At 40.6% G+C, this 14,270-nt stretch overlaps 2 protein-coding genes across 2 annotated transcripts; both read right to left on the bottom strand.

Annotated features, from left to right (window-relative positions):
- Positions 1-234: 234 nt before the first annotated feature.
- On the bottom strand, positions 235-7,353 carry mcoln3a (mucolipin TRP cation channel 3a). Its single transcript, XM_029621221.2, has 13 exons — positions 6,961-7,353; positions 6,212-6,483; positions 5,750-5,917; positions 5,269-5,422; positions 4,196-4,277; positions 3,999-4,095; positions 3,601-3,700; positions 3,098-3,207; positions 2,761-2,910; positions 2,576-2,677; positions 2,286-2,408; positions 1,859-2,065; positions 235-1,624 (listed from the first exon to the last, which is right to left on the bottom strand). Exons 2-13 carry the CDS (start codon positions 6,446-6,448, stop codon positions 1,496-1,498), a joined length of 1,659 nt encoding a protein of 552 aa, XP_029477081.1. The 5' UTR covers positions 6,449-6,483; positions 6,961-7,353; the 3' UTR covers positions 235-1,495.
- A 1,975-nt stretch (positions 7,354-9,328) lies between these two features.
- On the bottom strand, positions 9,329-13,328 carry LOC115101756 (B-cell lymphoma/leukemia 10-like). The gene is made up of 3 exons (XM_029621220.2): positions 12,799-13,328; positions 11,621-11,909; positions 9,329-11,418 (listed from the first exon to the last, which is right to left on the bottom strand). The coding sequence occupies exons 1-3, from the start codon at positions 12,847-12,849 to the stop codon at positions 10,958-10,960; spliced, it is 801 nt and encodes a 266-aa protein (XP_029477080.2). The 5' UTR covers positions 12,850-13,328; the 3' UTR covers positions 9,329-10,957.
- Between the last annotated feature and the right edge of the window lie 942 nt (positions 13,329-14,270).

Raw genomic sequence — 14,270 nt, 5'->3', positions numbered from 1 at the left:
AGGGACACCAAACCATATCTCGCTTAGGGACGCCAAAAGGCTAGAGGCGCCTGATGAGCTCGGATGTTTTCCTGAACTTTCCAATACCATTCGGATGCATTTTTACCTACTGCTGCAAAGACAAATTGTTACACCTTTCCCATAGTCAAGTTATTTGAAACATATTCAAAAAACAAATGTTAAGTGGGAAAAAATGAAAAGAGAAAGAAACTAGAACGTTCTAAGTGCATAAACCCATTTGAACTTGGCGCTGTAAGGTGTGGTATAGTCTAACCAGCAATAATGGCACGCAAGCAAAAAAACAACACTGTCAGACATCTTAAAGTAAATTATGTTGTCACATCATTGTTCAGTGATTATAGTCATTTGTCTGATGATCATAATACATGTATTTGATGATGTGTTCTGACTCAATCTTGGTAAAATAGTATTATTCTATAATGAGTGTATTCAAATAGCTAGTTTTCTTAAAATTGAATTCAGAAGTGTTAGATATAACCTTACTGCTGAACCCAGATTGACATTTCAGAGCCACAAGTTTATACTGTATCTGAGATTGTACCCCCCTAAATAAACTGATTTACAAATGTCTCAGGATTTTGATACTTTGCACTTTAGGTATCTTTAAGGTGTGGACCTTAATGGGATATGAAAGAAGAATTCACTACAAAACAGTGCTGAGATCTGGGATGTGAGAATGTTGATCATGTTTATCTCAGAACTATGCTTTGCGTAGACAGACCTTTATAGTCCCACAGTCACGATCTCTAAATACATAATGTCTATTTGTTTGGTCCGTGACCCACCACACAGATTATATATTGGCCCACCAAGCCCAAAAGTTTGAGAACACCTGCTCTAGTGTAATTGTGTTTCCATCAGGAGTGTGACACTAAAGACTTGGGGCGAGCAGAATCAACAACCTCTGCATCATTCAAGACAGTTGCTTTGTGAGAAGGTGTTGAAGTTCACAGTTAGCCATTGTTATGTAAATTAAAGCCGAAAAGTACACAGGGCCTGGGCTTGGCCCCAAGTCTGGGCATGTCCCTCGGAGCCATGACCCAGTGAGATCCGGGTGCCGGGCCCATGTAGACGGAAACCGAAAAATCTGTCTTTTGGGCGAAACACCAGGATAAACCCTAATTGGAAACTCGCAATTAGCCCACTGATTTAGCCTACCTATGAGTGATATGAGTGAATGCATACATTTCCTCTACAATGTTACCTAGTAAATGCTAGCACAAACAATATCACGTTACATTAAAATATCACCCATTGTGCAATTTCATTGTTCATACATAATTACATAATACAATCAAATATAAAAAAGTATACTATTGATCAACATATACAAACTTTAAACAATTTTCAAAATACATTTCCCAACACATGAATAGAGCTTTAATGCCTACTAACATATGACTCACACACACACAGACACACACACGCACGCACACGCGCACACACGCACACACACACGGCTACTTTATAGGGTCTATCCAAAGCAGTAGCAGCAGCAGGTGGGTTCCTTGTCTATCTTGTACTTCCCAGAGTCAGGCTGGTCTCTACACTCAGCCACAAAGGCCTTCAGCTGGGACACCAGGACTCTGTCCTTCTGGTGTTGCTGAAAATAAACAGTATGGCAGTAAACTTTCTGAACATTTACATACAGTACTATACTATTACCATGTTACATAACCACTGTTTTGTGTGCTGTAACATTAAATATACCAGGAAGGAGATGCAACATTATACCAGATCATTGAATTACCATCCCTTCTCATTGAACAGGCATGCAGAAGATAAACAGGGACGGTTACTTTTGAATATGTCATGCCATGTTAATTCAAAAGCTGACCTTGATGGTCTCGTATGTGTCTGTGATGAGGGCAATGAACAGACTGAGCACCATGTAAATGAAGAGAGAGAGGAAGGAGTAGAGGTAGAGCCTGCTGAACAGCCACACCATGTATCTCTTCTCTCTCATCTTCTGGAAAGTGGAGTACAAGTCATCACCGTTGATCAGAGAGAACAGGCACTCTGTCACCTTGTCCAAGGTCCGGAACTGGCAGAAAATCAATTGGTAACACTTTGCATTAAGGTATGTTGTGCTATAAAGGATTATAAACTTGTATTAGTTATACGTAATAAACCATTGTAACACGTTGGTTCAAATTGTAGCCCTTCATATACTAGACTGACTTTATATATGTGGATTCTAAAAGATCTTGGGCCTACATATACAGGTACCGTATACCTTTTTGGTTTTTAGTGTACCTACTTACTTTCTCATGATACGGCCCCAGAACAATCCAGCCACAGAAACAGTAGCCCAGGTAGATCAAGCCAGCGCAGCAGGAGAAGCGGATCACATTTGGAAACGCTGCCCTTAGGGCCAGAATTAGGATCTAGGAGGAACAAGGAACCTTACTCATCTATGTTTCACTATTTGAATATGTGCTGTCCTTTATGAATGCCATGTACTGTAATGTTCCTATTCAAAGAACAAATCATTGCTGTGGTGCTGATGGAGCATTGCTGTTAAATTGAGCTCATTTCTTATGTTAGTCCTTACGTTATATTTCTTAAAGAAACCCAGGTAGCGGATAACTCCAACCCAGACAAGCATTGTGGATGTCCCAAGCAAAATACTGCAGACATCATAGTTTGTAAGGTCCTGACAAATACAGAAATATGAATGTCATATTGGACATACAGACACATGAACAAAAGGTATGTGCTCAGGTGTAGTCACTACACCTTAGTCTGTATTCCTATTTTGAGGGCGGATCCAGCGATGGTCAGTGTATCGCTGACGATGATCAGAATATACCAGCCGTTCACAAACTCCATGCGCTCAGACCAGGACACAGTTTTACCAAAGTAGGTGTGGAAGAATGCAGTGTAATGCTGAATGAGAGAAACACACACCATAAGCAAAAACACATCAATATTAACGCTATTGTTATAGTGAGTAGGCGATCATGAGCTGGGTATGCTTCTACTTGTATATTGTATGAATGCCTGACCGTATTCATGGTATGTACAATCCTAATATTTAACCTATTACCCTTATAGAATGGTCTTCATAACTTACAAACTGGAGCTGAGATCCTTTGCAGACTGAGCGTGTGCACAAGATGAGAGAGGTAAAGCAGGCGAGGATGACGAGGGAATCAAACAGCAAGAGGTGGTTGTTCTTCCCAGCTGCAAATTCAATCAATCAGTAAATTAGATAGTGACACTTTTTCCCCATGCATATAGGATGGAGGCTGACAGACTACTGCCACTGCAAATGGTAGGATCTCTACTGTAAATGTATGAAATATGGACTGTAGTAATGAACATGCTGAGCAACCGATTATGAACATTTCCTAAATGTTTTAAATTGTGCCTCCTTCTGGCATTGAGAGGCACAGCCCATGTTAGAACTACAGTATGTCACAAATAAGGAGACGTGACAGTCTGACTCAGCTCACTAATACTCTAAATCTTAACTACTGCGGTCACAAAGAATGTAGCTATTACTCAGACAAATCGTATGCTGACTGAACTTTTTTTTTTTTTTAACATACTGGGATGATCTTATGATATACTTACAAGTGCTTTCAACATTCCAGTCTTTACATTCATTGATTCCAACATTATTTTCTAAGTTAATCTTTATCCTCCCACTGTGTGCACGATTGTCAAACATTATCTGCCAAAAATAAAGTCAGACAGAGACATCATTTGCTTGCGAGTTCTAGCAAGGATGACTGAATCCAGGTTTCAGCATCTGGATTTCTACTGGTTTAAGTAACATTTTAAATGCACCATTACTAGAAAATGGAGAATTGACTAGTTATTCCATGACACAAATGAATCCGTTAACTTTGTTGACTCGCTACTGGTTTCCATTTGTCTTCTCCATTGACACAGAGGACAGCTGCATCACACTTAAAAGCCTAAAAGAGCTTGAAGAAGTTGTTTCCTGAGTCATACAACCCACCACCTACAATTATACTAAAGGCATAACAGTCTGGGAGCTCGTGGTGGCGCACTGTCTGCAGGTTGATGGCTTTCAACGTGAGGTAGATGTTTACTGACAACAGCCTGAGTGAGAGACAAAGAAACATTTATGATTATAGACTACAACAAAATAAACCTAGTGTAGGGGGCCAACTGTAATTTGACTGTTGGTCTGGTCAGTCACCTTTTAAAATCCAGAGAAAAGTTAATGTCTCTTGACAAAGTTTTATCCTCCAATGGCTCCAGAGGATATACGGAAATACATTCTGTGAGGAAAAAACAGAAAGGTCTTCATAATATACCTTAATCCAGTGGAAACCCTTGTAATGGTTGCAAGCAATTCCCAAACTTCCTGTTTCTGCAGTCACATGAATGAACTGACAATGTGATAAATACTATACACTGAGTGTACATAACATTAGGAACACCTGCTCTTTCCATGACATAGACTGACCAGGTGAATCCAGGTGAAAGCTATGATCGCTTATTGATGCCACCTGTCAAATCCACTTCAAACAGTGTAGATGAAGGGGAGGAGACAGGTTAAAAAATATTTTTAAGCTTTGACACAATTGAGACATGTATGTGTGCCATTCAGAGGGTGAATGGGCAAGACAACATTTTTAAGTGCCTTTGAATGGTAGTAGATGCCAGGCGCACCAGTTTGAGAGTGTCAAGAACTGCAATGCTGCTGGGTTTTTCATGCTCAACAGTTTTCCGTGTGTATCAAGAATGGTCCACCACCCAAAGGACATTCAGCCAACTTGACAACAGCTGTGGGAAACATTGGAGTCAACATGGGCCAGCAAACCTGTGGAAAACTTTCAACACCTTCTAGAGACCATGTCCTGACAAATTGAGGCTGTTCTGAGGGCATACGAGTGTGCAACTCAAAATTAGGAAGTTGTTCCTAATTTTTTGTACACTCAGTGTAAATCTACTACAACAACAACACACAATCTGGGCACTGACAGCTGTGAGAAGCCAGAGATCTGTAAATAGGACAAGCAGTCCACGGTCAGTGTTTAGTTGAGCATGTAAGCAGATATCTAACAGCTGGAATGGATTAATCTAACAAAATGACTTACATACTGTTTATTCCCAGTCAATGTGGGCACATACATTAAAACTTAACATTATTCTCCCTTATCATATTTATTTTTTAAGATATCTAAACCATGTTATTATCCTCTCTTATAGAACACTTGAGGCTATCACAAAAAAATAAATGCATAATGAAATGGTGTGCTCTTGTACCTTTGTCTACATGTGGGTCTATATCAAAGGTGTCGTTGCCAGGGGAGATGCTGCCTTTCCTGAAGAACTCCTGACAAAGGGTCAGAGGGGTGTACTCGCCCTCTATCTTCTCATACGCATGGTTCCCTACCGTCAGGTTCTGCAGGTTTATAAACTGAAACAAGGAAAATATAGTGAGACATGATATACAACCGTGTTCTTGGCCAGATTTGTCACAGGTGGTGCAAATGAGGAAATTCACAAAATTTTTGGGTTGTCAACATGTTTAGGGTAGCTATAGTTTCACTATAAACAACACCGTGCTCCACTGTTTGAAGTCTCATATGACTATGTAAAAATGTTAGATGACACACCGGGGAATCAGCTACTGTATCCTTTAAATACTGTGCTGTAATCTACATAAGACATATCATTTACACTGGTAGCGAACAAGCAGTGAGAAAGACTTTGCTCTTTTTAGGCCATTTGAAGTCTACATTACCCTATCGATGACGTAATAGATGTGGTCGTACACATCTGTTTTGGTGTACACTGCGTATCTGTCCACACGTTGGTCCTTATATTCTTTCAGGAAGAGGTGTTTAAACACCATCAGGTTTTCCTCTTTAAAGGTCACCATCATCTCGTTACTCAATCCAAAAGACACCAACTGAGGAAAACAAACATGTAATAGATACATACATCAATTATGCGTAACACAAAGCATTTGAGATTTTTTTTCATTTTATTAAAGTGAATAAAATATTTGGGATTTTAGACATGGTCTTTCTAGGGACTTCCATTATTGTGTAATGCCACTTTGGCTCACAGTCATGGTTTAATGGGGAAATGGTTAAATCTATGGGTATTTCACTTCTCTAGGCGGGTATATTGTACCTATATTTTACATGACCGACAGTAGTAGCCTAAGTCTCCTCCTACACTCTATTCTACAGTAGCCTACCTGGAATGTGATGATGGCAATTTTCAGAATCTGTAACATTAGTTTCCATGGTTTCCGGCCCCTGGCTCTATATTTTTCACAGGGGTTCATAAAGAAGTACTTGAGCCGCCTCCTGAAGTCTTCCACCACTTTGGAATCACCGGGGCTCTGGCTGGAGATGGGGCACCGGGTGCAGTGGCCATTTGGGCTCCTCTCCTCTGCTGGCCCCTGGGGCACAAGGGGCTCCACGTCATCCATCGGGGCAAGGAGATCCTTCTATACTGTAGACTATACTGTAGATACCACTCGATTAGTCACACACAGATTTGACATGACAGCCAAAGTCAAGGGAAGAAGTGGCAGTGGTTAAAATGAATCAGCATTCTGATTGTCATTTCAGCTGGTGTTTAGTCAAACACAGTATTTCACCATCTTGGAATTATGAACGAGTACTGGGCTACTGAAACTAATATAGAGAGAGTCAGGCAGAGTCAAACAGACATGTTTCTGAAAGTGCAGAATAATGTGATGAAAGAGAAAGAGTTCAGCCATTCCTTTCATTTTGATCTTCATCTAAACAGGTTGGACTGCATTCAATGACTTCTGTCGCTGTCACTTTTTATGCTCCCATGGGCTCCATAAATGACACTTAAAACAGGATAAATTACACTGGTCTGTGACATCTACGAACACTTCTTATTTTCCATTACTCATTAACATGAAGATGTAGGCCTACAGCAGAGCAAACACATAAACAATTTTAAAAATACCTTTCTATTGGTAATACGTAGGAAAATGTCATGTGGTCCACATAAAGTTGCTGTTCAACGACAATTGATAGAGTTCTGTCTAACACAAGTGGGAAAAAAACAAACATTTACTGTCCCAAATCACCAAATATAAATCAAGATACAACCTCGTTATTTGATCTATTTAAATGTCTTCATCTTTGTCTTTGTCATCATCATCAACACTTTGCTAGGTTATTCCTACTAAAAGTTGGAACATAAATGGAACGGCGACGGTTTATAATTTACCTGTGATCCAGAGATGCACCTGCCGCGCTCTACTGAGCAGATTTAGTGCGTGAACAAGCACGTTTTTTTCTGTCAACATCGGATAGAACAGACACGGAGACACTCGATCACTGTGACTGTCATTCTCTCGCGTCATTCTGCGGTTTTCCTCTTTTTCCATAGTAGCGGGAAGATGTTTGGGGGGGAATAAAAAAGATCCCTGTGCTAAAGACTGCAATAGGTCCGCAAATAAAGAACTAGAAAAGGCCCAGTGCACTACTTTTGTGGAAAAGAAGAATGTTCTAACTAAAAAATGTTTTGCCCGTGCTTACAGATGACTATATTGGTCCGCTAACACAGGATTAGTAAAGGCCCAACACCACTTGTGGGAAAAATTTAACCGCATTTTTTATTTTTTTAATTTTAAATATTTAATTTTAATCACCCTCCGCATCCCGCTGCTATGTGTGTGCACCCCCCCCCCCTCCAAAAAACCGAGTTCCCAAATACAGAAGGCCTACATTTACAAAAATGACTGAGTTTTGAAGTATGACTGAAAAGCTCAAGTTTCATGCATGTAATTGCCTAATTTACTTCTCAGGATTATACAATCATAATTAAAGTTGGGCAATCAGAAAATAAGGATAGCATGTATTTCTATGAGCCATTAGATCTTTAACAAACATGAACACATTTGACCGGAAATGAGAAATGTCTCCTGTGACTCATATTCCTTTGATTTATTTATAGTTCTAAATGATCAAGATCTTCAACCTAAAAAGTACAGACACATCAATTATCAAAATGATTAAAATGACAATCTTTTTGATAATAAGTAACACCATTGTACCATGACTCATTAATGCCCTATCACAATAAGAAAATGTATCTTTAATAATATAAGTAAAAACAAACCATTTCAATGTAGGCCTACCACATTTTGTAACTATAGTTTGTGTGTCTAAATGCATACGATGAACAACTTATTCCAGTGTTTTGTGTAAATACAGAGAAGTTGTCTTCTGATGATCTGGGATCCTTACAAGGACAAATCCCTACTGTAGCTGGCATGGTGTGGCATGTTGATGCTAGCATAGATATATCATGACAGTTAATCATGAACTCACGCACCCATAATTCATAGGAAAGGAGCAGTGTTGGAGAATGACGACATACTTCGACCTTAGTCCAAGTCCAGAATAAAGTGAACCTAGTGCCTTCAGAAACTATTCACACCACTTTACTTTTTACACATTTTGTTTTGATACAGCCTGCATTTAAAATGGATTAAATTGAGATTTCTTCTGTCATTGGCATACACACAATACCCCATTACATTTACATTTAAGTCATTTAGCAGACGCTCTTATCCAGAGCGACTTACAAATTGGTGCGTTCACCTTAAGACATCCAGTGGAACAGCCACTTTACAATAGTGCATCTAAATCTTTTAAGGGGGGGTGAGAAGGATTACTTTATCCTATCCTAGGTATTCCTGAAAGAGGTGGGGTTTCAGGTGTCTCCGGAAGGTGGTGATTGACTCCGCTGTCCTGGCGTCGTGAGGGAGTTTGTTCCACCATTGGGGGGCCAGAGCAGCGAACAGTTTTGACTGGGCTGCGCAGGAACTGTACTTCCTCAGTGGTAGGGAGGCGAGCAGGCCAGAGGTGGATGAACGCAGTGCCCTTGTTTGGGTGTAGGGCCTGATCAGAGCCTGGAGGTACTGAGGTGCCGTTCCCCTCACAGCTCCGTAGGCAAGCACCATGGTCTCGTAGCGGATGCGAGCTTCAACTGGAAGCCAGTGGAGAGAGCGGAGGAGCGGGGTGACGTGAGAGAACTTGGGAAGGTTGAACACCAGACGGGCTGCGGCGTTCTGGATGAGTTATAGGGGTTTAATGGCACAGGCAGGGAGCCCAGCCAACAGCGAGTTGCAGTAATCCAGACGGGAGATGACAAGTGCCTGGATTAGGACCTGCGCTGCTTCCTGTGTGAGGCAGGGTCGTACTCTGCGGATGTTGTAGAGCATGAACCTACAAGAACGGGCCACCGCTGACCCCATAATGTCAGTGTTTTCGAAATGTTTACAAATGTATTAAAAATGAAAAGATGAAATGTCTTGAGTCAATAAGTATTAAACCCCTTTATTATGGCACGCCTAAATAAATTCAGGAGTAAAAATTGCATAATAAGTTGCATGGACTCTGTGTGAAATAATAGTGCTTAACATGATTTTTGAATGACTACCTCATGACTTGAATGACTGTACCAAACACATACAATTCTCTGTAAGGTCCCTCAGTCGAGGTTGTGGGGTTCGATTCCCATAAGGGACCAGTATGACCCCCCCCCAAAAAAAACACAAAAAAAACAATGTAAGCACAAAATACTGTAAGTCGCTATGGCTAAGAGCATCTACTGAAATGTAAAAAATGTAAACCACAAAGAGCAGGGAGGTTTTCCAATGCCTCGCAAAGAAGGACACCTACTGACAGATGGGTAAAAAAAACAGACATTGAATATCACTTTCAGCATAATTACACTTTGTATGGTATATCAATACACCCAGTCACTACAAAGATACAGGCATCCTTCCTAACAGTTGCCGGAGAGGAAAGAAACTGCACCATGAGTTTAATGACTGTGATAGGAGAAAACTGGGGATGGATCAACATTGTAGTTACTCCACAATATTAATATAATTGACAGAATACATAAATTCCAAAACATGCATCCTGTTTGCAACAAGGCACAGAAAAATGTGGCAAAGCAATTAACTTTTTGTCCAGAACACAAAGTGTTATGTTTGGGTCAAATCCAATACAACACATTACTGAGTGCCACTCTCCAAATTTTCAAGCAGAGTGGTGGCTGCATGTTATGGGTATGCTTGTAATTGTTAAGGACTCGTTATTCGTTAAGGACAATAAACAGAATGTAGCTAAGCACAGGCAAATCCTATAGTTAAACCTGGTTACCAAGAAGAGAGTGAAAGTTCCTGACTGGCAGAGTTACAGTTTAGACTTAAATCTACTTGCAAATCTAGGGCAAAACTGAAAATGGTAAGTCTAGCAAAGATCAACAACAAATTTGACAGAGCTCGAAGAATTCTGAAAACATTAATGGCCAAATGTTGCACAATCCAAGTGTGGAAAGCTCTTAGAGACTTACCCAGAAAGACTCACAGCTGTAATCACTGCCAAAGGTGCTTCTATAAAGTATTGACTCGGGGGTGTGAATAATTATGTAAATGGAATATTTCTATATTTAATTTTCAATAAATTTGCAAAAACTGTCATTGTGGGGTATTGTGTGTAAACAGGCAAGATTTTTATTTGATTTAATGTATTTTGAATTCAGGCTGTACCACAATAAGTCAAGGGGTATGAATACTTTCTGAAGGCACTGTATGTCTCAACCCAACTCTCTATGCGTAAGGAAGGGGCATTTTACGAATGAGGACTTGATAGAAGCAGAGTAAAATTCATGAGGGTACAGCTTATGATTGAGGCATCATTAGTAAGCACTTACTTATTTCATATTGAACCCAAAACAGGTTTGTCCAGCTTTTGGGTTGACCCAGTGTATAATGTAAGGCATGGAACATACTTTACAAGTTGATATTTGATTAAAGTAACACTCAACTAAAACCATTGATAAAACGCATACACTGATACGAACAACACATTTGAAGAGTGAATGTTTGTTATGAGTAATGCTGGGAAGTAGTCCAGGGCGGGGGGGGGGGGGGGTCTCATTAAGATTTTGGTGGGGGCTGAGGTGAAGGGTCCCTGTATGACATGAAAGTGGGTGTGGAGCGTGACCTCAGGGGCTGGAAGTTGACATCCCCTCCGCTGATCGCCGTGCTCCTGTGTGGTCCAGCGTCCATGTTAGATGAGGCCTCTGGCAGTAGCAGCAATTCCTGCGGTAGGGGGGGAGCCCCTGGGTCTCCAGGCCTGGGCAGTGTGGAAGAGACCTGGGATGAAGACACAGCCATGCTACCCCCTCGCATGGATGACAACACGTCCTTCCCATGGCTGGAGGCAGCAGGCTGGTTGAGGAACCTTAGGGCGTCAGAGGTGGATGGGCTCCCTTCTCCGTTGTATAACATGGTGGATGCCAGGTTGGACTCATATGACAGTGTCTTGGAGAGGTCTTTATTGACCCCGGATGTGTCCTGAGTTGGCAGGAAGCCCGAGGTGGAACTGGATGCCCCTGCTGTAGAGGGCCAATGGGAGATGGTCATGATAATGGTACTAAGACAGTGAAAGACCACTGAGCTAAAGCCTATTAGCTCGGGGAGCTAACACACATCGTCAGGTCTCAGGCAAGGTTACTCGTCACTCAAGTGTGGTTCACCGAACCTCCTCTATTAAATAATACAAATAAAAAACAACACTTGAACACACACACAACGTACCTCTGAGAGATTCTATCTTCTCGTTCTTCACCTTCTGCACTTCATCAGTGATCTTGGTAATCAGGAAGTTGAGCGTACGTCCTTGTTGGATGGACTCGATCAGGGCATCCAGCCCCCGAGGGTTCTCAGCCAGGTAGTCCAGGAGCAAGCCTGTTTTCTTGGTCTGCGTGATCCTGCAGCTGATCTCCTCTGTGTCGTCTCGCGTCAGGATCTTCCGCGAGCGCAGGTAGTCAAAATGACGGTCAGCCCGGATCTTTTCACAAAGGTACGGCCGCAGCCTCGTCAGGACCTAGACAGAGAACAGCAAGATGGAAACTGTGGGGTGTTGAAGGATGCTTTCTCGACCATCTGTATGTTATATAGGGCCAGTATTAATTGATATATGTTTTATCAAGTGTGTGTGACCAGAGGACTGACTACTGATGGCTATACTGTAAATGCACTGAAGGACAGGTAAACATGTGTGGGAAAATAATTATTAGAGTATGGACATGCCTTTGTTAATCATTAATATTAATGGGTTATGTAGTGGCTTCCTTTTCTCTTTACCATAGCCACTGCCCTAGCCTGAAGAGGGGTTGTTTCGTACGCATACAGTCCACACTCTAAGTTTCCAAATGGCTAAAACATTCAATGAGATCCAGGGATATGGTGCAACAAAAAGGTTTATTCTTCTAATATCTAACAACAACAAAAAAGATAATCCAATCAACTTAAATCAGATATTACTTGACATGGAAAATACATAATGTGACCTGTTTGTAATGTCTGTATGGTCAAAAAACTATACCTCTCCCGCATTTAGCAAGGACTCCTTGCAAAATTTTTCCACAGTACAATGAATGAGCATAATATTTCATCATATACATTCATATTTAATATATTTACACAAATGTACATGGAGCTCTGTATGTTCTGTCTTTTATACAAATATGTCCAAATCGGCTCTAACATGTTAGGTATAATACGAGAAGGAAGAATTTTATTTACACTATACATACACACATAAGCTTCTGTGAAAATGGGGTAGCCTATAGAGGGTGCGGCATAAATTGGTTACTTTCACTTCTTTATTATGCGCAATTCAACATTTTAAGTGAATAACTTTATGGTAAATAATTATTGTAAAACCAATTCACTAACAGTTGAATTGACAGTCATACAAATAGGCCACTTACTTCCTTTTTTATATCGGCCATTTCATCTTCTGTCAGGTGAGGAACATCCATCCTAGTCACCCTACCTAAAGTGTCAAATTCAAGTCTTCCGGGTACTTAAAAATTAAAATTAGATTAAAATGGCACACTAAAAATATTTAAACCAAAAGATAGGCTCCGGTACACGGATATTGTATTTTCCAGTGCGTAACTTTTGTCTAATAGCCTATAGTCTAGTTATTTGCCGATACAAAACAGAAGCTTCCAGAGCCTCGGTAAATATAAGTTTCTCATGAGTGAACTGCTGCCAATTATTACTTCCTGATTCCATGGATGAGTTTACGCAAGTCATGTATGGGCAAGTGAATGATGAGTGTTTTTTAAATATTTTTTTTATGATGAGTGTTTTTCATTCAGTTGTGCTGTACTATTCGGCTACTATCTCTGATTTCATATTTTTTTGCTTGACATGGTCAAATAACTGAAGCATAAAGTGGGACCTGTTTTTCTAATTTGGCGAACAGAAACTAGAACCTATGTGAAGCTAGCCACAATAGAATTTGGAGAGAGACGAGGCTACACAGCTTCGCCTGCCCAAATTGACGACGTTGTCGCGCAGCTGAGAGTCAATTGGAGACGAATGGGTTCAGTCAGTAGTCCTGATGAGACCTTCCTAGCTAGCTAGTTTATGCTGGCTAGCTATCAACAACAACAGCATGGCTTAATTAAAAGTCGATGGGCGAGGGGAGAGAGAATATTGGACACCATCTGGAATCTGGACGTCACCATGAAAGGCCAATTAGCTAACATAACGAAACAAAAGGTGTTAATAACCAAGTGTTGTGTTGCAACCTGGTCTCTGTACATTTCGTATTATTCTGTAAGTAAATTCGAGACAGGTTTGAGTATGATAGGTTACTTTTCGTAAGGTATATATTAATTTGTGGATGTCCATCACTCATTTCGTATGATATGTTACAAATGACAATTCGTATTATATGTTACGAATTTTCAAAATGTACAATATGGTACATATTTGCCAAACGTATGATATGTTACGAATTCTAACTAGGTGGCTAACGTTAGCTAGGCTAGGAGTTAGGGGTAAGGTTAGGTTGAAGGGTTGCTGTTAGGGTTAGCTAAAAGAGTTAACCTTTTCACACGTACCAACAAAAGGGTGTGATCATTCTACAGTGCTCCCTGCAGCATATACCCAAACAGGTGTGATTAGAATGCTTATTTAGACCATCCAGTTTTGATTGACAGCATTTGAGCTGGCAACACACATTTTTCACAAACATTTTGCACACACTTATGTCCCTATGTCCTGAATGTGACCAGTTTATTTTTGGAATCAATGTTCAGACATTCACAGAAGTAGCAACAGCATAACACAATTCTCATCCAAACCGGAAAATGTAGGCTACATTTGTCCTAGTGTGAAATGGCTAGCTAGTTAACGGGGTGCGCGCTAATAGCGTTTCAATCGGTGA

The sequence above is a fragment of the Oncorhynchus nerka genome, linkage group LG20, assembly GCF_034236695.1.
Source record: "Oncorhynchus nerka isolate Pitt River linkage group LG20, Oner_Uvic_2.0, whole genome shotgun sequence".
Lineage (NCBI taxonomy): Eukaryota > Metazoa > Chordata > Actinopteri > Salmoniformes > Salmonidae > Oncorhynchus > Oncorhynchus nerka.
This window is presented reverse-complemented; position numbering and strand designations above follow the sequence as displayed.